At 45.7% G+C, this 26322-nt stretch overlaps 1 protein-coding gene across 1 annotated transcript; it reads right to left on the bottom strand.

Annotated features, from left to right (window-relative positions):
- Positions 1 to 596: 596 nt before the first annotated feature.
- PRDM1 (PR/SET domain 1) lies at positions 597 to 21413 on the bottom strand (the record flags this gene model as incomplete). Its single annotated transcript, XM_082481406.1, has 6 exons — positions 597 to 1172; positions 1587 to 1715; positions 2024 to 3132; positions 10854 to 11106; positions 14269 to 14388; positions 21132 to 21413. The coding sequence occupies 6 exons, from the start codon at positions 21411 to 21413 to the stop codon at positions 597 to 599; spliced, it is 2469 nt and encodes an 822-aa protein (XP_082337532.1).
- Positions 21414 to 26322: the final 4909 nt, after the last annotated feature.

Below are 26322 nucleotides of genomic sequence, written 5' to 3' on the forward strand. Positions count from 1 at the left end.
TTTTAATTCCCAGTGGGGTGATTTGCACATAAAAGTGCACAGCATTTTTTTTTTTTTTTTTTTCAAACCAACAGACCTAGGATTCTGTATGTCAATTGTCCAACTTTGGCAATACGAAAAACCACATTTGTTTAAAAGACATTGGTACATAAAACACATTTACTGAAACCCCAATCTTAGGTTCCTAAAACAGATGTGCAGAAAAAAATATCTACAAAGAATGGCCATAAAACGAAAAATAAAAACATTTAAAGTAAAAATTACAATGAATTTTCCAGTCATTGTAAACATTTTCCTAATTATTGCTTTTAGAATGATTAATTGCATAATAAATTATGAAGTACTATCATTGAAAAAATAATTACGGATAGATGATTGTCTTTTAGTAACTGGCGAGGCAATGCACAGTCCTTTGCCCCTTTTTATGCCCTGAGAAAACAGTAACTTTGGAGTTCCTTCTTTCAGCTGGAGAGCGTAGGGAAACTACTGTAAGCCAAGATTGCTTTGCAGCATCGAAACTATGTACAAGCAACTGCTACAGGCACCCTGACTTGCCAAGTCATAAATAAAAAAAAAAATCACTTTGCCAAAAAGTCTTAAGGGTCCATTGGTTCAACTGTTTCTTGCTTGACCTTTACAGGTAACAGAGGTAGTGGGTGACCGTGAGGCAACTTCATAATTGACATATCTGACGACTCGTAAAGGTTGCATCCTGAGGAGATAAGTCCATTTCCCAGGTTCCTCTGTAGAGACACTTTCAGATTAGCTCCTTCCATTTCCCTCCTGAGCATGGTCAGTATATCCTTCTCCACAATTGATGTTAAGTCAATATTGTCCTCCACTTCTTCCAACTTGTCAGCGTTGTCACTGATGTCGAACTTCTCGATTTCCTCGTTGATTCGATTCAGGTCCTCCATGGAGAGGCCGGAGGCAGGGGCGACGGGGCAGTTCCCCTTCAGGTGGACCTGGAGGCTGCAGAGGTGAATGTAGCTCTTGTGGCAGTGGATGCATTTATGGGGACGCTCCCGGGTGTGGAGACGCTTGTGCAGCTTCAGGTGCACAAACTGGGTGAATTTGGCCGGGCAGAGCTTGCACTGGTAAGGCTTCTCTCCAGAGTGGAGCCGCAGGTGGGTTTTGAGATTGCTGGTGCTGCTGAACCGCTTGTGACAAACCTAATGTGGGGAGTGGCAGAGAAACAGTGAATGAGCGGGAGGGGATTTTATGGTTTAAATCACAGACACCTAGGAAGAGACAGCGGGATGAAGCAGCAGCTTTTTATATCTCCACACTTTCTCACGGAGGGAAAAAAATCCCCATCTTTTTTATTTAAATATTGCTGAATAGTATTTTGAGTATGGCTGATGGCAAAACTGTATCAGGCAGATGTTGCTCTAGCAGGCTAAAGGCAACCCCGCTATCTCACAGTCGCTGCTGCGCCAGGGCTGGCAATGATTGTGATACGGACTCCAGCCCTGAGCAGCTGCAGGTTTGTTGCACGGCCCTCCCTGCACGCCGTATGGGGTGTGCACGAGCCCTGCCATGCCTGCGGCCTCCAAGGGAAGCTGTCTCTGTGGTGCGTTACATACCTGACACTCGTGGGGTTTTTCTCCTGTGTGTACCAGATAGTGCTTCTGGAGGTGAGCCAGCTGTGTGAAGCCTTTATTGCAAGTCTGGCATTTAAATGGTCTCTCTCCGCTGTGTACTCGGAGGTGCACCTAGGGAGAAACAAAGCAATTAACAATTCACAGTTTCCAGTACTGTAACAAAAGTACTTTCAGATGTTTCCTAAAGTTAGCAGAAGACTCCCGTTACCAAAATACAATGTTATCTAGTTAATTCGGTGGCATCAATATTAAAACACAGTCTTTACAACTGTGCTTTCTTGCTGGGGGGTGCCGTATTAAACCCAGACTGATAAATAGCCTAATCAGCAAGGGATACCTGTCCCTCCTTTTCCTAGATAACCTAGAGGGAGAAACCAGAGCCTGCCAAGGAGGCTCCTGTCTTATTCTCCACTGCCTACCTTCAGATTGGAGAGCTGGCCAAAGGTCTTGGAGCAAACGTTGCATTCATACTTGATCTTCCCATTCTGCTTCTTCAGTGGGTACGGGAGGGTTTTGTAACCGGTCACATTCCTCTTACTTTTAATGAGATTCATGGCTTCTTCACCGCCGGTGGCAGCCAACACCACTGAGGTAGGTTTAGGTTGCATTATGTGTTCTGAACTGGCTGCTGTACCAGCTGTGGGTGACCCGCTGGTGGGGCTGCATGGCTTGTCCTTCATGCTGGCAGCAGCACCCGTGATAGAGAAGGCACTGTTAGGTGCTGGTATGAGGAAGTCTCTCGGATGATCAGGCTGCAGCAATCGACGGCCTCCTTCACTGGGCAACGAACTGGGGAGCGTGGTGGGGTTCAACATGTGGTGGGAAAGGCTACCTCCGCTGAGCAGGTTGCCATAAAGAGGATACATCCTTGGGAAGAGATTGAAATTGTTGATGCCATTGATATTGTTCAAAGCACTCAGGTTATTACAGCTCATATTGAATGGAGGTAACAGGAATTTGGGGTAGTGGGGGTTATAGGACGGTAGAAAGGCAGGTGGGAGGTGGCCAGGGGGTGCGTATCCAGGATAAGACCCCAATCCTTCTGAGCCATACGATCCATTCAAGTAAGAGTACGGCTCTCTGTGCTCCTGGGAAGTAGGTGCCAGAGGCGAAACCGTGACCCCTGGACTGCTGTGAGGGCTTGAACTTTTTAAACTTTGGTCTGGGCTGCTCCTCCCAGAAGGACTTGGTGTAGTAGATGTCTGGATGGGCGAGTGAGTAATGTAGCTGGGTCTGTCCATCCCATATGCTAAGGAAGCTTTCAGATAGTCTTCTGGAATGTGAGGTCGGATCGGGTAGACGACACGAGGGAAGAAACACCTCTCAGGGCTATAGTTCTTACGCAAATCATCCAAGTCTTTTTCTGGAGTAACTGGTGAAATGTTGGTCTGGAAGAAGTCTTTTCCCTTTGGAGGACTGGATTCCATTTTCAGGATTTCTTTCACACTGTGCTCCTTCTTTGGGATGCTCTTCTGATAGAGCTCATCTTTATCAGCACTGTGCTGCTTTGGATTAACGTGGGTTTGTGCTGAAATACAAAGACAAGGTATTGATTATTTAGATATGCTACTGTCATTATCTCTTTTCAAAACACAATCTAACACCCACAAGTTTAGTGGGAAGGAAGGGCCACTCTCGGAGATGAGCAATCATTTAACTAGCCAAAAAACTAATTTCTGCGTGAAGAAATGCCTGCTGGTATTAAGTGTTAATAAAAAGCATTGTTAATTTAAGGGATACCAGCTAGTACATACAGATCTGGATGATGACTTGTTTGCAGAGTGATAGTCTCCACTTCGCAAACTCATTTCACCTTTCCCCTTAAATTTGACTAGCTTTGCTGCTGAATGTCTATTGAAGCAGTATTTCTAATAAATGCGGTAACAAGCATTTGTTCACAATACAGGTTTAACAGAAGGACTTTGCAGAACGCAAGCTCCCAGAAATGTTCCTCAGTAAAATAACAAAGCATGACAAATCGGCTTTTGCCAAACCGCAGCAGTCACTTCACCAGTCAGTTCAATTACTTACAGTACCAAAAACCCCATGGCTGGCTAGGATGAAAGCCTTCTTCAAAGAGAAGGTATTCTCCATCAGTAAACAGATCATTACTCATTAAATATACTGCTTAGGAACATCTACAACAAAGCAGACTATTTACTGCAGATTTCTGTGGCATTCAGTCTATGCAAAACTCCTCTGCTTACAGCTGTACTTTATAAAAAAAATGCTGAAGCGAAGCAAAAGAAAGCAAGACTGGTTGGCTCCAGCTTAAGTTGAAATGTACTTTAAAAAAAAAAAAAAGCAAAAGAAATATGCATTTAGAAGGAAATAGAAGCAAGCAACCATTCAAATCAGTTCAGTGTGTAACATTGTTTATTTGTATTCAAAGACTCTACCTTGTTTATTTTGGCATAATATAAACAGTACACTGAAAGATGTCTTCAACCGAAAAAGAAGTCTGCTTTTATCTAATCTCCCAAAGTTAATAGTTATATAATCTTGAAACGATGACCTGTAAGATACTTTATTATAGGGGAAAAACTACAAGAGGGTTTCATATTCGTGGTTAGTTATGTGCAAGGTTTTCCATCAGGAGGTACAAGTCAATGCTGATAGGTATGTCACTCCAAAGTATCCCAGCCCTTTAGCCAAATTTCTACTTTTGTGACTGACTGTTCTCATTTCACTAACTGCACTGAGAAACAGTTATTTCTGATTTTTGGAGGACCAGCTGAACCCAGTGAGGAAGATGGGAACAGGCAATGACCACGCCGCTTTCAACGTGGATTCTTTGCTTCACTATTCACTACTCTGACGCAATCTATCATTTGGCAACATTACCCTATAAAGCAACGGAACAGCCGTTTATTAAATGTATCCAAGAGAACAGCTGTATTCAAAGCATGCTCCTACTCCCAGCAAACCACTTGTACAGTAGCATCCTTTTTTCAAATAGCATTACGCTAGTAGCAAGCAAATTTAGTTTGAGATATGTGGGCAGTTTGTGTATTTTAAAGTTGCAAGGAAATGCAGTTGAACACAGTTATGTTCAATTTAAATATTTATGATAAAACACAGGGTGTGTTGTACAGCAAGCACAATACACACATAAGCACACCGACAGCTTCCCAATTACTTCTCTCAATGTTAAAGTTTAATGCAGAGCTGTTTCAAAAATAAATTTATAGAGTGTTGCATTGTCTGTCATTAAAAATCATCTACTGTCTTCTATCTTTTTGTCTGTACTTGTGGACTGGTAATTCATTTTCTAAATGTCCACCCAGAATTTTGGGTATAACATAGAGGTCCTACTAGAAGCTCCACAATGGCACCGTGGACAATATTATCTACATCTTCTTATCAGCTGCCTGTCACCACACCAGCATCTCAGAGCAGACATTCCCAGTGACGCTGTCAGCATCGGGAAGTATTGAAAGCTGGGCGGGGGAGGGAAGCAGGACTTGTGAAGTCTCGCAGCAGAAAAAATAAATAAATACCACCTTATCAAGCCCATATCAGTTTCTCAGTAGGGTCTGTCAAGCAGGAAGTTTAAACCGACACTTTTCTTGTTTAAAGAAAAAAAATCTGGGGGGAGGAAAAGAGGAAGGAGAAGTGCTGGCGCTGCTGGAAAACTGATAGAGAAACCAGGGCACTTCAGCTGGAGGAACGGCTCCTGCTGTCACAAGGTTAAACATGAGGGTGGGGATGTACATGCCTTATGCGCTGGAGCAAGTACACGAGTGACAGAAAGGAAGCTCACACCGAGAATGTAACTTTCGTTGTGCAACAGGCCCGTGTCCCCACTTGACAGACTAAAGATAATTGTTCTTTCCTTCCCTTCAAAGTTCCTAGTAAAGCCTCCCCTCCTACTCATTTCCATGTGTAGACAGAAGTCACAATGTTTAAAGATTATTTTTCAAATCTGTGACAGCTCTCTTCAGCCTGCAAGCTATCTTTGGTCCATAAATCCCCTCTTGGCTTTTTCCCCTATTACCTGAGCACAAGGTAATCTGGCGAACACCAGAGATATCAAAACATAAACAAGTGTGTCAGCACCGCGTAAAATAAGAGAAGGGGCCAAGGAGAGGTTCTTATGTTTTATACTGAACATGGATTTAAACCAGGGCCGAAACTGATTGAGAGGTTTACAACCTTTCTTGTTGGTCTTAAAGGAGCCATACTTCAAAGTTAAAGAGAGATATTTCTAATGTGTTTGTTTTTTTTTAGCTTGTGATTTTAGACTTAAATTCTTAACAATCACAATGTCTCCCTCTTGCTCTTGAAATGCGTTTCTCCCTCCCACTCCCATATACATGTATATACACTAAATATAGGCACATACTCTTCCAAGATCTGTCTAGTTTCTGTGGTCACAGAGACACAGAAAAAAGAGGTTCATGACAAAACAAGAACAGTGCAGCTGCATTTGTAAGTTACCAATCTGAGGGGGGTGGGGGGAGGGGGGGAGAAAGAAAAAAACCCAGACATGCCTCTTTAGGAGCCTGATCCATTTCTCACCCAGGTCAACAGATTATTTGCTCAGATCTGAGATTAGTGAGTGCGTGCAAGAGGAAAAGGGACAAAACTCCTGTTACTTTTAAGTATTAATAAAACTTGAGCAGAGGAGTTGCCTGAAGTCACTCCAGTGTGGGTGTTACAGCTACAGACTGTAGCTCCAAGCTGTAGCCTGAGAAAGGCTTCATAAAAACAATTATCTGTTTTTTCTAAAAACTTGAAAAACGGTTGTAGGCAGACAGTAATTTCAATAGTAATTTCAGGAGTGAGATGGTACTCAACACTTTGAGTGGTGGAGCTTAATTATGCCGATTCACATTTTCGATCGAAATTAAGAACCTCTTTTGCTAGTAGAAAGAGAACCTCGAAGTTGTGAAGCAAGCAAAACAAAGAGTGTTTCCACTCAAAATGAGAACGGAGATGAACATTTAGAAGTATATAATTTGATCATCTGTTTTCTAAATGTGTCCAAGGCAGGGTGACATGCCTTTGAAAACATTTTGCTTAGAGAAGGTCTTTAAGGGAGCCTTCAAATAATCCTCAGTATTAAGTCAATTTAAGCCCCCAAATTCTGGTTTTGTGAAGACAACCTTTCATATAATTTCAAAATCATTTTCCTTTTGAAGATTCCAGGAGGTACTTTTTTAAGCAAGTGCAGATGTTTCCTCTCAACCCAAACAGAAAAGCTTCAAAACCAGAAAGTGAAACTGCCCATAAACAAAAGGGAAAGCGAACGGCAGGGCTTAGCTAACGGCCAGCAAGTCAGGGCCAGCAGGAAGAAGAAAAGAACAAATTACATTTAAGAAACAGCATTAAAAAGTTAATCTTCATAGAATCTGAAAGATTTTAAATAACACCTTGTTAAACCTGTTAATGAAACAAAAAGATTGCCAAATGTTTTGTAAACATGCAAACTGTCTTCCCCCCCACACACTTTTTCTAAAGCTTGACCAAAAGATGTCACCTGCCCGTACTTGAATGAGGAGACAAACACGGACAGGAGCAGCAGGAAGTTGCATCATACAATTGCAATACACGAACATTATTATCAAATAGTCATGTCCTGAGTCAATGCAATTGTTTGGGGTTTTTAAAATATTTTTCTCTCTTCGCCCTCCATCCCAAAATAATCTTCCTACAATGAGGTAGGAATGAAATGCTAAACTATGTGGGACCCTTGACGTAAATTTCCTCGGTCTGTTTGCTAGTTCAAAAATAAAATATGACAGACTAAAAGACAACCTGAGGGCCCAGCTGAATGAGGTTAAGCACATTTAACAGATTACCGAAATTTGATTTTTTGGCCAGCAGAATACAGAAATCTTGTGCCATCACGCTTAAAGCCATTTACTGGACAACGGCACCATCTGAAGGTCATGTGTCTCAAATCTTGATAGAAAACAACATCAAGGGCCTCAAAACAGGCAGGAAGGAGAAGGGGATCATTTGAAACGAGACTGACTTTCTACTGCTGGGGTAACGTGGAGTCTTGCCTCTGCCACTATTGTGCAACTCCTTGCAGGCACTTCAACATCCACTTGAAGGTTACGTAGCTCCACTCAGAGCTAATCATGGCTGCGAAGGTAGGTGTGTGCTTCAGCGTCTGAAGGACTGGGTCAAAGGACCCAATTCAAGAAAACACAGAGGACAGGGTTAAACCCATAACTAAGTGCATGCCTAACTGCTGTCTTTAATCTGGATGCTTTCCTTCTACGGCACAAATGAACTAACGCTGGAGAAGTTACCTTTAATTTGAAAGTTTGCTTTTACAGAGGCAAGCAGATGTTATATATGGATGTGTAAAAATATTTATGCTCTAAAGAGGTGGCTCTGTCATTTTTGAGGCCACTAATTACAGGAAATAAAGCCAGAGAAATTCTCTGATACATTTTTCCCCAGAGGCCTATCCTGCTCGGGTGCTCAAAAAGGAACTGAGGTGCTGAACTTCAAGACCGTGATCCCCAAACCCCTGAGGCACCCAAAGCAGCTACCTATATTTTAAGTTGGCAAGACCGAGGCCACACTGGAAGCTCTCCATAGGTGTGTGTCCCAGGTGGCCTCTCCTGTGCTGGGCTGGGCAACCAGCCAAGGCATGGCTATTCCAAAGCCTCCCGCGGGCACTGGCATGCTCTGCACAACCAAGACATGGTAGAGGGAGGGAGCTGGGTGCAACACCCCACAGCTGCAGGCTGGCAGTGCTTCTGCCTCACTCTCGCCAGCATGTGGCCCAACGGGAGGGAGCCCTGACTTCAGCCTGCGGTGGCACCTGGATCCTGACTTTGCTTCCCTCTTTCTCAGAGGGTGCCAAAACCAGCAGCCAGGAGCTGGGTGAGGCGACAATGCTCACCTGCTCCTCTGAGGGAAGCCGTGCCACTTTAAACACTGAATTGTTAGCAATCAGTTTGGCCGGAGAGGCCTTCCCGACTTTCTTGCAGGTGGAGGAAGTAACCAATGGTGGGGTCACCTCAACCAAGACTGTGTTAAGATCTTTTGATGGGGCAAAGCCCCACGTCTGCAGCAGGCACAGAATGCTAGCTATCTGGGGGCAAGGCTTCTGCACTTCATTCATAGATGAATGCAGTGTGAGGGCACCTTGGCGAGGCCTGTGCTAGAAAGAGAGCCTGGAGAGGCAGCGGGATGCTCGCTTATTTTAGATTTAACTAGAAGAAGTGGTCTGGGAGGAAGGGGAAGAAGAAAACTGAACGGCGCTGACATTCACTTTAAATGTATCTGGTTCGAGTACTAATGTTGGAAAAACCATCCCTGCTCACATTGTTGCTAGAGGACCTTCAGCAAATAAGGATCCTTGGGAGACCTCTTGATTTTTTTTTTCTGTAATTTTCAAAAAAGGGCACTGAAACTTTAGAAACCCCCAATCCTTATGGTACCTGTAGGGTTTCTGGCCTAACTGCAGGCCTTAGGCCTGAATGTGTTTGTCACAAAGACAAAGGAAAAAGATAAAAAAAGTGAGAGCTTTCTCGTTTTTCTGAACTGCTATTTTCTTTAGGTGGAAGGGGCTAACGTAAAACTTCTAAATGGTTTAACTGGAATTACCTTCAAAAAGAAGGGACATTTTGACGTCAGCATCTGGAAAGATTGCTCTTTTGAACGTTAAGGCTGAACTACACAATTGTTGCTTAAGATCCTGTCTCTTTAAATCCACTTATTGAGCCTACTTTTACTAAAATGGATTATTCTGCACATGTCCAGACACCCCTAGTTTTGACCTGAGTAAGAGTAACCAGGTAATTACTTGACACTTTACAAATACATTCCTCGCTGCTTCTGCCAGGCAACCTAAGATGCCAGCAGATGCAGGAAACTGAGGCTGCGTTTGTGTATCCTCCTAGCGAGGGGCCAAATGTGTCTGGCTGAATCTTTGCAAACTCCTCACCCACAGGAACCCTTACTGTTGTTGTCTCTTCCTACCTGCAAGTCCCACTGAAAAGCCAACAGTTCATCATATCAGGAAATAAAACTGCAAAGTGAGTGGTGAAATGACGTATGTGCAAAGATGACAGAATCAGTGAGAGATTTTTTGAATACGGAATATAGCAGCATGGGACATCCCTTACTTCTCTTCCCTCTGCCATTAAGAGAAAGACAATTTTCTTTTATAATTTGTAGGAAAAGACCAAAAACTGGTGAAAGGACAACATCCATGGAGGACAGATGTACTTTTGATTAATCTGAATGCGTGACATCATTTTCATGATGCAGGGTTACATTTTAGCTCCAACGATCACCAAAGTAACACTGATATTTTATAGCCCATTATTTGTTGCCAAATAACAGCAAATAGTTCTTTTTATAAAAAAAAAAAGGAAACCTGCTTGCAATTTTTCTTTCAAATTTCAGTGTAGGTGCTGGCAGAAGGACAAAAGAATGCTCTGCTCTATCTCAGATAAGCTAGCAGGAGGGGAGGCAGCCTAAGAGTTGAATGAGAAGTCAGCAAGAATCTGTCCTTCTCTTCAAGGGGCTCTGGATGAGGTGTTAGGCAGTGATTAAGCTATGAGTAAAGCGCTGAGGCTGGAAATGGTCAGAAACCACAGAGGAACACAGAGATAAACTCCTGGAAATATCTCTTCCCCCTCCTACCAGTGCTATTACTTTTGAACAGAAAATGAAAGCTGCGATACACAGCCAAGAAATGGGGACAAAATACTTTGAGCTTAAAAAACAAGTAACCATATGAGAAGATCACAGGAGGCTTGCTCCCGTAAGATAAGTAAGCATAGATGCAAGCTTGAAGAGCATTATGCAGTCAAGACATTTTGTCAGACATCTAGACAGAGTCATGGCATATCGCCACTTCCTTGTAGAGTAAGGACAGCCCTTTGGGAGCATGACTGGACAGCCTTCAGTATATGCTATCAAAGCAGACTTTTGCGTAATGCATTAAGAGATCTGGACTTGGAAAGTCTGAGAGTGAACCAACATCCATGGTTCTGAAGGCAGAGGATATATTCAGGTTGTTTGTCCAGAATTTCATCAGATAACACTCAGATTGTAAACCAGAAACTGTTCAGATTTTTTATAATCTGTTTACATTTGAACAGGCACAAGGAACTCATTCTGTTGTGTTGGGCTTTTTAATTCCCCTTTTCCACTCCGAGCTACCTACTGTGACACAACAGATGATGCAGCTGTATAATTATACAACTTATTATTAGATCATATAGGCAGAAGAGACATTACTAGCATTCCTTGTTTATACTGTAATCCACTTACTGAGGTTCATCATTGTCAGCTCTCTGGAGGAGGGATAGTGCAGCCTTTCTGCAAAGTCTCGGCAATACCACACAAGCAGCTCTTGGTTGGCAGGGATGGGCTTGATGGTGTAGAAGTAGATGTTCATTCCATTCTGACAAGCAGCCAAGTTCTGTTCCTGAACGGAGTAGCCAGGGTTTACATAACGCATCCAGTTGCTCTTGTCCTCGTTAAATCCGTCAATGAAGTGGTGAAGCTCACCACTTGAATAGATCTGGAATAGAGAGGAAGTGCCTATGAATATATACACGTACAATAAGGAACACGTGTGCACAGAGTCCAGAGAGGAAAATGAGGAAAATCGATAAGCTTTTTTTTTTTTTAAACGAGAAGATACTACTGAAATAAGAATTCAAGCCGAGTCCCCTTCTTTCCAACTATGATATCCTCTGTGTTAAGAAAAGAGATGCTTATCCAAAGGTAAGTCCGCAGTCACCTTTTCCGCTTCTGCTTAGCCTCTGTGGCTCTGCTAGTATGGACAAATCAGACCCAAAATCTGAAATGCAGAGTACTCTCCCTGCGTGAACAGTCTACCTTAGAGTCCTTTTCCTGGTGCTATGATCAACAAGTGGGTAATGCTAATGACTGCAGGTCCGAGTGCATGCTTGCATTAATGCTTTGAGTCACCTGTGTTTAAGACTGACTGGCTGTGCTACGTCACAGTCTTTCTCGCCTTTTTCTATGGCCTCTGTACTTGCAGTTTCCTACCACCTCCGCCCAAAGGTTCAAACTATGCAAACATCCTCCACCCCCCCAGAGTCCTAAAGCAACACTTGCTCATAGTTGGACTGTAGCCCTTTTGTAGAAAGGCTGGGTGAGGCAAAGATGAACTTCACCTGCCATAACTTAACGAAGACCTGGAGAGGGGCCAACCGATGAGAAGTCACTTTTCCTATCAAGGGACACGTTCTAGCTTGTCCGCAGAAGGGAAAGAAAACACAAATCTAAAAACTGCTCAGCGGCTTCAGGGGAAAGAAGTCCCAATCACTGAGAGAAGTTACTGTTTCTTAAAGTGGTAAGAATAAGACAATAATTAAAAAAAAAAAAAAATCAAGAAAAACCCAGGAGGTACGTTTGTTAAAGACACATCCCTTACTCTTGGGGAGAATTAGCTCTGTGCTGGATGAAATGGGGTTCCTGTGTTTTGCAAGACAGATGACCAGGCAAAAGCCAGTCCTTGAAGCAGGAGCAGCTTGCACCAGCGGCGCACTTCGCTGAGCAGGAAATGCCTTTCCAAAGGGGAGACAGCTTGTCTCAGGGGGAAAACACTCCATGGCATGTTCCTGCCTTTGTGTTCACACCACTCTTTCGCACCTACCTGGCCAGGCAGCACGCCCCATGAATGCCTGCCAGCTGGCCGGGACCTCTCTTCTCCCCAAGAGAGCCGCAGGCAGAGAGGGGCAAGGCAGCCTGGCCCTTTAACGTGGGCAGTAAACACCAGAATCACTTTCTTTAAGAGTAACTTCCTGTAAACTGAGAAGGGGGAAATACATGTGGCCTCATCAAAGCAGCTTGCGAGAGATTTTGCGGTGTGTTTGTTATGAGAAAATGGAAGGGAGCCGTGCGAGTTGTGCTGCATCAAGAGGAGCTTTTGGGTTTCTCTGTTCACCTCGGCTCGCAAACTTCCAGGAACGCAGGGCTCCAGCACTCAACGCCCGCTGCCACTTCCCAAACCGGCCCTCCACAGCTCCTATGGCAGGGCCATGGATGCTGCTGGTCACTGTGCTCCGGCTCCAGGGTGAAGGCACCCCACTGGGCTCCCACCTATTCTGGGGAAGGCGAGACCAGATGTGCTGAGTCACGGCGCAGTTCCCAGAAATGACGTCGGCCCCGGGTGGCCCCGCTCCCCTCGTGCGGGCAAGGCGCAGGCAGCATCCCCCCGTGCATGCAGCAGATGTTCCTGCTCTTGCCAGCAAGCCCAGGATGCCTTTAATAACATGTGGGAAGTTATCTCCCACAATTTCCTTTGCATATGCAAGCCTGTTTCAGACCCCGAGGAAGGAATTCATTTTCAGTGCAGCAGTGTGTCTTGAACGAATCAAGAGACTATAACAGGGAATTTAACGATGCTTAGATGGCTCCTAGGATATTATTTCCGACGATCCCTCTGCATTAAGGCTTAAAATCACATCATGAGAATGATGTCATCTTTCTCACTGCAATACATGAATGAAGTCCTGCAAGATGGTTAGCAGCCCCTTTTCCCAATGTTTGCCGTCTTATTAGCAACTGGCAGGGCTAGGGCCGGCGTACCAGTCTCTTCCTATGCTGGATGCAATCTCCTGAAAAATTTGGCTATAATGAACATTTTGTAGCCTTATGAATGTGAAAAGTCACCTGCTTTGTAAAAACACTCATGCAAATAACTGCCTGTGCAATGCTGTATTACATTGCACAAAGACACTCCGAGAAAACCAAAATGATGCAATTAGGTAGGAAGAAAGGGGTGTGGGGAATGCTGGTGCTTGCCCTGGGTTTCACCTGGATAACAGGTCAGGATATTGCAAAGGCAAGCAGGTAACTGGACACAGAGGCTTGGAAATACTCCCAAATCCACAGATTTAGACACAACCTAAATGGCTAGAAGGCAGCAAAAAAATTCCATGGAAGGAGATGAGGCTGAAGGAATGTTCTCTAATAATTAATAATGGGTCTGTAAAGGAGGATTATGTCAACTGATAAACTGGAAGCATATTCCCCAGCACAGACTTCCTGAGCCAAAACAAATTGGCTGGTGCTCCCTTCCAGCTTATACTACGGAGTACAAATTAGGCATCACCTCTAGTGTTTGTCTGCCATTAGTGGATTTTTCTCTTCACTAAGACCTGTGGGGTGCTCTTCCAACACTTTCTGAAGCAGACTAGAATACGACTTGAATGATACATGCTGAAGACCACCACCACTGTGTTATAGCAGTTATATTCAAAACCCAGGGGAAAATGTCACAAAATGTATCATATTCCAGAGTAAAAGATTATGCAGTGCTTTCACAGCTTCTTCACAGCTGGAAAAATGAAGGATACATGGTATTTGCATAAACAAGAATGACTTTCCATGGTGAAGAAATGCAAAATAACCTGCCCCTACAGCAAGCAGCTCTACTTCTTTACACAATCAAGCACCGATCTACTTCAGAAGACAGAGCTGGGAAGGGCTGTGCATCTCCCCTGCTCTCTCCACCCACACAGTCCCTATATCCAAGACAGCCAGGCTTTTACTCGGATTAGTTCACCCCACCGGCTCTGTGCCTGGCAGTGTACAGAAGTTGCCCCCTGCACTCACACAGGTCTGAAGCAGGAAGTGACCCAGCTTCTCAGCTGTACTCATTTAGTGATCTGCTTACTGCAACAACATGGTGCTGTTTTTTCCTGCTTACCCGCCAAAAGTATTTTCTGTTCGCATTCTTGGGAACCGTATCGCTGGTATAGATCTCTCCTACCAGGGGTCCAAAGCGCGTTCCTTTTGGGATGTATTCTTTGCTTATAACTCCAGTGACCTACAAGAAGAGCAGCACAGGATCAGTCCATCGCCAGTAGAAATCAAAAAGTCTTCCTTCCTGTCCCCCGAACTTAATAAGGTAAAGCAACCGATGCAAGAAATTCTTAGTGAAAGATCAACAAAACAAAAATAAATTAACAATCATGTTGGATATAGTATGACCAGCTTTGTTAGACACTAGCATCTTACCGAGACATATGGAAGCCAAAGATGAACACCGCCTGAAAAATGTGTTTTGTGGAAATACATTTACAAGAAGAAACAGTAAGTGAAATGTACAGAGAGTGTCAAATATCTTCAGAAGTTATTTCTCCTGTCAAAGGCAACCCCCAAAAGTCTAGTTCCAGCAAACAAAACTATTCAATAGCCATCAATCACTTTACTGCTACAGAGTTCGCTTTTCTAATAAGTTAGGAACTAGAATGACTACTCCTCCAGATCAAAATGAAACCTCACCCCCACCCCCACCTTCTTTGCTCTATATCCATCCTGATAGCTAAAAGGAGAACAACAACAACAAAATAAAAGACGACCTACAATTCTCTCACCAGCATACAGTGGCACACAGAACAGCATATGAAATGGCTTTGGGACATGTACTCACAGATCACCTTCTTTTATAAAAAGGAGGCAGCAGTTCCAGTAACATCTCAAGTGGGTTTGGTCAAAAAGGCGTAAGGGGGTTGATGAAAATGCTCCACTATGCTAGGTCTAAGAAATGTACTCTAGTTGTTCAGCTTCCTTCTTGACAGTAATTATACCAAAAAAAGTCACTGACCACAAATCAGGAAGCAATTCATCATTATTCAGAAGAACGTGCCTTGGAGTAACCCTTTGCAAACACTGCTGAGTTACTGGTTTTGTCTCTCTCTGTTCCTCACCAATCTTCTTAAATTTAACGTATTCAAACAATGTTAGAAAACCAACAATTTTGTAAACCAAAAACCCCAAGCCTTTGCAAGACTGATCCTGCTGCTCAGATAGTGGAAAAAAAGGAAGGTGAAAAGCCCATTAATTTGGTATTATAACCAAACTTTCATGGCAAAATGTACTAATCGTATCCCCTTCACACATTTGCCACTTTCAGAACAAGACGGGAATAGCAGAAGTGGCTGATGAACACCGAGAGTTAGGATTAATGCTGTCTGTACCCTGCCAGGAATCAAGGTTCCTACCAAAGCAGCTTAGCACTCATTAGACCCTGCAGATAGCTCACTTCAGTGAGCATTTCATTTTCTTTCTAACAGTCCTTCACAGCAAAGGACAGTATAAAACCTGGACTGTAGACAGCACTTCACAAATTAGCTAAGCCTTGTGAATTTTTCATGCTGCATTTTCTCCTGTTGTATCACCCTTGGTGTGAGACAGGGAGAAAGACACACGGATAAATGCCTACCTGTGTACTGGTCAAGATTAAAAATCCCAGTAAACAACTAACACCTAGCATAATTTCACATTAAATGTCAAAATAAAGGGGACAAATAACAGCCATGGAATCAAGGAGGTAATCTACCCAGAAACAGATTGCTGAGTGTACATGGTGGCTGTTTGTGCTTGTCTGCATTTCAACATGTGTTTCAGCACACTACAAAAAAATTAAACATCAACAGTAGAAGTAGTTAAATGCTCCATTGATCTGTGCATCTGGACTGAAGAGAGAGAAAAGGGACTTCCAGAAATTTTCCTACACCTACCACAAGCTGAAACAAGTGCAGTGGCTCAGTTTTATTTTTGTCTTGCTTGTACATTTCTCATAGAGAGCTGAAAAAGGCAGATGTTCTTCTCATCTTCCCCATATATCTTCATTTACATCCATCTGCCCTCTCAAGAAAAGTTCACAACCAAGCTACAGCACACCCTACCAGTTTTACTGCATGGTAGCTTGAGTTCTTTCACGGTTTTAAAATATCTTGGCCTTAATTAAAATGGCTTTAGTGAAATTCTCAGAATCTCTAGAAATCACTCCTCGAACTAGTCAACTTGAAACACTTACTGAACTGGTGTCTCTGACACAGCAGATAGTTTTTAATATCCACCTTACATGCAGTGTTTGCTTCTTCCCTGGTGCAGCTGAACACGAAGACTATTTCTCACCCTGTGCCCATCAGGTTATTTTGGCAGAGATGTTCTGCACATCCGTGTGTGCCAACACTGATGTTTTGCTAAACCAGACTAAAGCTGTCCAGACGACTTTTAACCAAGGGTGGCTTTCTGGCCAGCAATTCTTGGCCCCTGTTGTGCCCCCACAAGGCTCAGCTGTTGTGGTCAACGAGGAGTACCCTCCAGGAGAAGGGTGCCAGCAGCACCAGGACAGGCTGGCTCCAGGCTGCCAGCAGCTCCCCTGCCGCAGCCAAAAGGGGCTCCTTGCCCTGCTGCAGCTTAGAGGGGGCGGCTTGACAAGAGGCTACGAAGTACAGAGCTGCCGAGGGCTTGTAGACAAAACAGTGAAGGAACTCCACGTCCAGAGCTGAGGGGAAGCCGTCTCCCGGCTGCCGAAAAGCTGTCGCAGAGAGGCATTTCAGACTTGTGTCCACCAGGTGTCCTTCAGCACATTGCTGCCTCTCGACCATGAGACCTTCAGAAACAGCCTCGTGGCAGGGAACCACAGGGGAGCATGACCTGAGCTCGCTCCCCACAGATAAAATCCTACTGCCCTTGTGCAGCCTTCTGGGTCTGCACCATGCCGTGTGGGAGCAACGCGCTATTTTCAGAACAATTTCCTCCCTACAGTCACTTGTCCCCTCTCCCTTCAAAGCTCCAAACTTTTCAACACTCTTGCAAGTGGGCCGCTACCGCATTTTTTCTTTCAGCAAAACATCATTTCTAGCGTGATGATGAATCCAAACGTTAGCCCGAAGCTGTAGGGCCGGTTTCCCGGCGCTGCGGGCATCTGCGGCTCCTGCCGAGGCCGGGCTGAGCTAACCCGCTCTCCCCTCTCTCTGAGCCGGACGGGATGCGCCGAGCGGAGCCGGGCTGGCAAGCGGGGCCCAGCCGCGACCTGGAGGCGCTGCAGCGGCGGCGGCGGCCGGTCGCTGGCAGGCTGGCCCGGCGGGGGGAGCCCGGGGCCAGCACCGGGAGCAGCCCGGGGCGGCGGCGGCGGCGGCGGCGGGCCTGGAACTGACCAGGGTCCTAATGCGGCGCCGGGGGCCGGCGGCCGGGCAGGCGTGAGCGAGGCGGCGGGCACGGGCAGGGCTGGATCCCGGCAGGGCTGGTCAGCGGGGAGGGTGGCAGAGCCCCCGGGTGAGAGACGGATGGGCTCCGGTTCCAAAATTTGCTATTAAAAGACGCTTTGAAAGACCAACGCTCCTACATCTTTGTCTGGGGAGAGAGGGCACGGGCAGTAAACAACGACACCTCTTAATTCCGCAAGGGGAGGGGTATCTTGCAATGGGACTGTTAAATTACTTTAAAATACAACAACAAACACCAAACAAACTCTTACTGGCTTCAGTGAAATAACAATATTCTCCAAAAGCAAATGGGGAAGGCCATCATGCGTCCTGGAATAACACTGATTTATTGATTTATTTATTTATTTTAACTACTAGTTCTACAGTTGTATAAGCCCACATAAATTTTACCCCTTTGTTCAGTGACCAGTTTTCTAAAAGAGATGCCACAAAATAAAATGCTTTCAGACTGCTTCCTGGGTGACCACATATAAAAGAAATAAAATAAAAGCAATAGAGGAGAGCAAGTGTCTGAGGTCAGCGAGACATGCTTCATAACAGCTCAAAATCACTTTCATCAAAATCACTGATTGAGGGTCCGTCTCTAAGAAATGGCCTCATCAGAGAAATGCAACAAGTAATGGGTTTGCGGAGGTATGTTTTTCTCTGTCAAGCTCATGGCCCAAGAGGCACTAGTAATATTCAAGACAGCAGACTAACCGGCACTTTATATCAAGAAGGGTTGCTGGGGCTTTAAGAGCTGAGACCAAAGGGAAAAATTATTTTAAAAAAATGTTTTTAAATGTCTGCATGAAAAAGATCATTCGCATATGGCCTTCTCGAGAGTGATTCTGGCACTGCGTTTCATCATTTTTTGTCAATTGCTAAAACTGGACCAAAGGATAAATAATTCATGCATTGAAATAAATGTATGTAAACCTCATGTAAATCTAGCAGCCTAAAATGTTACGAGCAGTAGTAATTCATTTTTTAAAATGCTGACACATACTGTGAACTCATACTGAAAAATGTGTCCTTCAGAAAAATCCCTGATCAAGATCCAAAAATAAACAAAAGTATGACGTGTCATGGACTCGCTTGCAAATTCAATAAACCTTTAAAAAGGAGCTACTCGCCTCACAAAGCGTGCAAGGAAAGAAACACCAAAAGCAACCCTCCCCAAACAACAGTGGTTGTACTTCCTCCCTCTTAAGCAGGCACGCAGTACTTTTCCTACTCCAAGTGGAGATATAATACTACTCATGACAGCACTAGGTTTTAATGATCTAATCATGACAGTATTAGCATTACACAAGCAATGTATTATATATGTTTTTTTGTCAATAAACTGACTCAGCATTTAAAACTCTCAACCAGACGAAGCCACAGCTCTCCCCAAAGTTAACAAGAAGACAGCTCACATCTGAAACCCACTGGCAAACACTCACGCATGCATCCCCCGAAGTCTTACCTCATCCTTTCGCAAGTGAAAAACACCCACCCTATCAAGCTGTCAGGACTCCAGTGGTTTTCCATGAGGCCAAAAGCAGAATCAGGCTCCCTCACTGACCCCACAAACACTGACATGCAAGAGCAACACACACGGTCCTGACCCCACTGAACAAAATCAAACTTGGAAGGCAGACAGAAAAAATAATGTTTCACATCAGAAGTTGCTAGAATGCAAGCAGGTAACGCCATTTATAACTATTTCACCCTGCAGACAAGTAGCAAATGAGTGACCTGTCAGTACATTCACAGGACTGTAGCTTTCACAGAAGGTGGGGAAAAAAAGGATCACATCAGCCCTTTCTTTCAGAGCTACCTTAGAAATTGTCCAGGTTTGAAAGTTCCTATTGCTTCTTATGGTAGGTGCTATTCAGCGCAAATAAAAGACCAGGGGGAACTCTGGAGAACAAAAGGAGGATGTCCTATATTCAGACTCCCACTAGCAGGGAGCTGCACGGGTCACATTTTACAAGGAAGAACCAGGAATCTTTCAATGATTTCTCTCTCCCCCCACCTCTTACACAGAGATGGCAGCAATCCTCCTACCCTGATTCACTGACCTGAGTTATAGCATAAGGAAATTACATCTCGGTGTTTCCAAACACAGCGCTGGGAATTCTGAAAGCTCCTCGGACATCTCCTGCCACGGAGGCAGAGAGAACAAGCAGCCTGAGCAGCCAATCAGTCACTAGCTGGCTGCCAAGGATCTGCCTGAGTTGTTGCACTGCAAGGTCATCCTTCAACCAAGAAATCCTTCCGTATCACACAGTGGAGTGGCAGCTTTATTTCCCCCATGTCTCCCCCCCCCCCCCCAAAGTAAGACCCATCTAATGATGCAATATCACAAAACAAAGTTTTGCACTTTTTTTCTGGAGCATGTCCTTTCTCCGCCAAAGTTCTTCAGGGCAGGGCAGATGGGAAGAGAAGAGTGATTTTACAGGAGAATTTAGCTTTTACCAAAACTACTAGGCACCGTATTAGGCACTGCCAAGCTAAATTCCACAGTGCCAATACCCTCCAGCTGGGGGTCCGGCCCTATTTCTGTACGCAGGATTAAACAAGTACCTACTTTGAAAGGAAATATTTGATAGGCACAGATGAGTGTACCTCTTCTTTTCAGCTCTGTGGTCAGTGTGTTTAGCCAAAGTAGAAGCACAGGTAATAGCTGCTATACCACAAGCCTCAGCACAAGGAGAAATGAAGGGTTGTCTCTTCGGTTATTACCCTGCCGAACATCACACCTAACTATAATAGCTACTCTATATGAAGGAGTAAACACAAAACCAAATTGCTCATCCGGGCTCATTTCTTTCCAGCCCTTCTGAAACAACAACAAAGAATGTACCCACTCCAGGGACAAGGATAGGACAAGACTCGCACGGCTAGCTACCAGTGAAGATACTGTCCCAGATAAACAAAAGTTAATTTAAGCTACGGCCACCCTTCTGTCAAGTTTGCTACAGTTCTACCATCACTTCTTTAACCGATATGCTGGAGTTTTTAAGAATTTAGGAAGTCACGAATACAGCAAGCTCACAAAAAGAATAAAGCAATTTCATAACCAAATTGAAAACAAAAAGAAATAATTAAACACATTTCCAGGAATTTTTTTTTTTTTTCCTCTACTTTTTTTAAAGCTATTTATTGGACAACCGAGGCACTTTAATCTCTGAGCCAGAGGCAATGAATGGTCCTGGCAAACAGCAGTCTAGAAATTGGCACAGAGAACTACCCCACAGTTTAAATATGCTTATTCAGATGCTGTCCAAATTGTGTGAAAATTTAACTGTTTGCGAATTGGTACAGAATCAGTTTCAGGGATAGGCTGGCTGCAATTACCAGTGAAAATACTACATGACAGATGACCAGCTCACAGTTTCTTAAAAGACTTATTAGGGTCCCATCTTAAAAGCCAGCAGGCAGCATTTGCTGTTGGTGGTGGTGTGGGGGGTGTGTGTATGTGTGTGTGTTAAAGAATGGAAGCCAGGGTGAGCACACACTTTCCACAGCGCTGTGATTTGGCTTGTCTGACTCCAACCTTCCCCAGAGCATTGCCGCTTACCTCTTTGCAGTTAGATGCATATTTGAAAGTCAAGTTCCTTGGCAAGGAAGCCTCTGCCTGAGTTAGGGTGCCTCCGTCGGCACTGGGATCCAACGGGTGATCGTTCACAATGTATGTGCACTTCTCTTCAAAATCGGCTTCGGTCCACAGAGTCATGTCAGCATCCTCCATGTCCATTTTCATTGTCCACTCTCTCCCTTTCACCAGATTCTTGAAACTCACAGCGTCCGAGCTACACTGTGTAGCAGCCTGGAAAATAAGAAAACAGCCTTTAATCCTCATTGTCCTTCAGTGTTGTGGTTTCCGTTGAGACAGCGTGACTAATACAGTAGTCTGTGACACTTTAAAAGCGTATGCAGGATAGTTGGTACAGTTGAGTAATAGCCAAAAAGCAGTGTAAATGAAGCTGCTCTGACTGAAGCAGCACCTTAAAACGCCAGCCTCAGTAATAATGTGGGAACAAAAAAAAAGAGGAAAAAATCCCTAGGTTGACAACCGCTTTACCTTTTTCAGACCCTTTCCTTAATGCCTCAGAGACAAAAAAAATATTCCACGCTGAAGAAAATGTGGGGTCATGGCCGCGAGACCACTTAGTCGCCTGTGGAAAAGCTGCCTCAAAAAAGTGTCACAAACAAGGAGAGGAAGAGGAAAGGAGCTGCTGTCTGCGTCTGAATGAAGCTAAAAATGGAAAGCGCATGTTGGAAGAGCGGAACCCAGCCTTGCCTCTTCCAAATGGGGAAGCCTGAACTTTCCCACCGGCTTTCAACACACAAACAACTTTCAAAACAACCTGCCCCCCCCCCCCCCCCCCCCGCCTCCTCCTGACGTCCCCTTATCCTTTGGCATGGAAGGCTGAGAAAGCCGACAGACATCCTGCCAGCATCACTGCAGCGGCGGCAGCACTGCACAAAGCACTGCAACACGTTCCCGGGGGGGGGGGACGGGGACGAAAAAGAAAAAAGGAGCGGGGAAAATAAATAAATTAAGTAACTTTAAAAAGTTTTTCTATCCCTTTTTATTTTGATGCTACTTCCGAGAATTACTATCTCAGAAGCACTGGATGGGAGTCTCACAGGACAATTCCACCAAGTCCTTCAGCCCCTCTGCCTATTTAGGATAGAAGCACTGTTATCAAACCTATCCCCAAACAGGTACTAGGGTCGGGCTATTTCCATGAATTTCATTAGGGACCAAAACCTGTGCCTACGCCGGTAGCTGGGAATGACGTCCAAGCCCGGCGTAAAATCCCTTCATTTCTTCCTTTTCGGATACGCAGCTACTGTGAGATTCACACCCCTCCTCCGTTAAAAAAAAAAAAAAAAAAAAACAAAAACAAACGAAAAACACGAAGGCTGAAAGAGCACGATCTCTCGAAACAGAGGTTAAAGGCTGACCAACGCCGGGTTAACGGCGGACCCCCAGCGTGTTCCCCCCCACCCCCCTCCACCGGAGACCGCCTCTCCCGTCCCGGGGAGGCACGGCCGGGCCGGCTCGAGGCCAGGGGGTGGCGGCAGGCAGGCTCCCCTTGGGGCCGCCGGGAGACCCAGCCCGGCTCCTCGTCCCCACTGCAGTCGAGGAGAGCGGTGCGATGGTTGCCGGCTCTCGGCGTTAAAAGGGGGAGAGGAGGTTCATAGCGAAACTCGGGGCGGTGGTGGCGGTGGTTGGGGGGGGGGGGGAGGAGGGGGGGGCGGCGGGTGACAGTTGCCCGGCGGAGCGAAAGGGTTAATACTGATCAGAGGGAGCGCTCCCGGCCCGGGAGAGGCGACGAGGAAACTTTTGCTCCGTCCTCCGGGCGCCGGCGAGAAGAAGGAGCCGGGGAGGTGGAGTGAGGGGCGGTTGAGGGGAAAGGCGCGGGTGGGTGGGGGGGCGGGGGGGAGGCATCGCGCTTCTTACCGGGGCAGAGTCCGCGCGCGTTTCCACACCGAAGCCCACCGTCGGCGGCAACCCTGGCTCATCTCTACAGCGTAAACATTCCTCCTTCCTTCCAGCGGCTGGCTCCCCGGGAGACTGACTCACACCTCCCGCCGCCGCCGCTCCCTCCCGCTCCTCCTCCTCCTCCCCCCCACCCCCACCCCCCCGCGCGCTGTCAGACAGGTGCTGCCGCCGCGCGCTCCCTTCCCTGCTCTTGCCGCCGGGAAACGCTGGGGGGCCGCCTGCCACAGCCGCGCGCCCGCACCCGCCACGGCCCCGCGCCGCCACGGCCCCGCGCGCCCCTGCCGTTGCCGTTGCCGCACCGCGCGCCCCGGCCCCTCCCCTCTCCTCACAGGGCAGGAGGTGGGGCTCTACCTGCCGCTCCGGCCCCGGCGTTTGTGTTAACATCTGTTATTATTGTTATTATGATTATTTATTTTATGTTTTCGACCAAGGTGCGGCGGGCCGCTGCGTAAGCGGGGAGAGCGGCGGCGCTGCCCGGCGGCCGGGGTCGGGCGGGCAACTCTGCGCTGGGCGGGAAGCGCGCTGGAGCCCGTTTTTACCAAAAATCTGATTTTCGCGCATACCCGCTTTTGTTCCTCCTCAGTTTGACCAGGTAGAAGACTGTATAAATAACAGTTAATACGACTCCCGGGTTCCAGAATATCGACTAAAACCCCATTTAAAGTGCTTACCCCCAAACCTCAACGATTACAGGGGCTGTACTTGACGTGACCAGTTTTAGAGTTCTGATACCTATCCCTTGCTACAGTCTCTTTCTAAGCAGCGCTTATAAAAGGAATTAGTAGAAACATTTCCGTTTCTCCCTTCGAGGATGGTCTCTCCCTCCCTCAGTGGCAGCTGGGAAGCTGACACAACCGGAGCGGGGCAAGGCCGGCAGCATCTCCAGCCTCGACGCCTCTTTTTGTAGCATGGGCAAAGAAAACGAGCGCTGATTTTGCACAGGGCGAGACATAAGCGACTGCCCGGGAGCACGCTGGTGATGGAAGGAGGATTGGTATAGTAATTAGCGGACCCTGCACCCCATTTTTTTTCCCCCCTCCGATCCAAGTCAGCGTGCTGGCTGAAGGAAGGACATCCTGTGATGATGGCATACAATGTCCTGTTTGTTTATTATTAAGAGCATTCCTGCTTCTCATTACCAAACAACCAGATGCCTTACTTCCTTCAGTGGTCCTGTCTCTTCAGCGAGGCATCCTCGGGCTCAGAGGAACGGTGATGCACAGTTCCATTTATAGCCATCTACAGCCCACTGCGAACGCTAGCTGCTGCACTGTGAGGAAACTCTACTACACTTTTCCTTCTTCTCAGCAGTCTGCGAGTGTATTTCTCATCACTTTCCCAGCACTTTATGTGGCAGCTAGTTTCACATTCTTCTTTTAAACACATACGCACTCGCATTTTGGGGTGAACTGGGTGTTATGTACTTCTTCACAGGAAAAAGGGAGAAAGAGGGGAAAAAAAAGCACGTTTTATGCAATCGGGTGCCTGTCTGTCTCTCTGACGGGTGTACACACATCCCTTTCCCTTAACCTGCTCCTCCTCACTCTGATAAAAAGACGTGTGGAAAGGATTACTTGCCATTTTCGGTCTGCGATGCTGAGAATAGTATATCTGTGTAAAGACCTTCCGTATGCGCTAACACAGGAGGGCTCATGGCAGCAGACATAAGTAGGGCAACTGCTTGCAAGTGAGCGTCCTGGCTTAACTTCCACCACAGCGTAATTCCACAAGAGAGGTGGCCCGAGCACTGGGCTGAAGGATATAAATGTAATTGGATATACCCAGTAAAACCAAGGCGCATCCAAAATGAGGTCTAGGAAGGCTCTGAAGTAGGAAGAACCATTCATTAAAGGAGAGAAATCCGGCCTACTTGATTGGGTTAATTAACTGATGCTGAGTCACACCACATAGAACAGAAAAACAATGTAGTCATACTGAAGGTGATTATTTTACTGAAAAATAGTCTCACTCTGAGAGGCAGCTGTTTCAGAGCTTTTCACTTCCCTGTTAGCTTGAAAGAAAAAAAAAAGGGGGGGGGGGGGGCAAGAAAGAAGGGTTGATGTGTTTCCTTCAGGGGCTGATCTTCTTAATGTGAAGGAGAGCAGGAGAAAAGCAAATCTGCCTTTCAACGAACTGAGAATGCTTTTGGACTGGAGAAGAAGAGGAAGCAGAGATTAGATCAGATCAGATGAAGTGAAATATTTGTCAGGACAACAGGAGGATGCCAATATCCCAGGTCAGTGTGGCTCCCTCCCCGGAGCCTGGGGAGGAGAGTACAGCCTATGAAGCCTATGGACTTCAAATAACTCTGTGGCACACTCCGAGGCTATCCTGAAATTAGCTCCAGGTGTCTCAGTGAAGTTGAGCCCAGAACAACCGTAGCGCAGGAGAAGGGATTTAACTGGCGTGCAGGTCTAGCCTAATGGTGCCTGATCTGGAATAAAACTAAGTTTATCAAGAAAGAAGAGACAAAAACAAATTGTTAAGAATGTGTACTGAAATAAGAATCACAAAGGAAACTCTGCCATTAAAGAAATATATAGACTGACCTTCTGACCTTCCTCCTTAATAGAGAAACATAAAAAGACGCCCTGTTCAACCAGCAGTTTTCTGCTCTTTTATAGAAATCTTTCATACCAGTACCCGCTATTGTCTGGAATGTGCAATCTCAAAATGTTGTTCATTTCAAAAAGAACATTTTTAGTCATATTTTCATTTTTTCCTTCTCGCTCATAGAAAACCTCAATTACCGTATTAATCAGCATTTCTCAGGCAGCTCTCTCTGCAGCAGCTTTCAGCCTGGCAACAAATCATGAATGGCCCTAACAGCTCTGATCTCAGAAATCCCCATCCATTTCCTTTGATGCTATCACCACTTCAGCTCAACAACAAGCCTGTGCGACTCAGCCTCAGCTGCCGCTGCTGTTCTCCCTGCGCCTGTGAGAGTTGGAAGTGTAAGGGGAAGAAGGAGGGAAGGGAGCTGGCTCTAATAGATGAAACTTCTTTAGAAAGTTGGAGGGGAGATAAAATGCACACAAGAGATTAAAGCGGAGTCTCATTTTCACATCCTCCCCTTCCCCTTACCCAAACAAGGTCAGTGGCAGATTGACCACATCAAGAGTAACTACCAGACCCACCCCCATTTCCCACTTCCTGCATGTAGGCATCCTTGTGCTGGTAAACATTTGGGGACCAGTTGTGGTCATTACTTGGGGAAGGTACATGATGTAGTTGCACGACTGCACAGCTTTTAAAA

The sequence above is a fragment of the Vanellus vanellus genome, assembly GCF_965231255.1.
Source record: "Vanellus vanellus genome assembly, chromosome: 3".
Lineage (NCBI taxonomy): Eukaryota > Metazoa > Chordata > Aves > Charadriiformes > Charadriidae > Vanellus > Vanellus vanellus.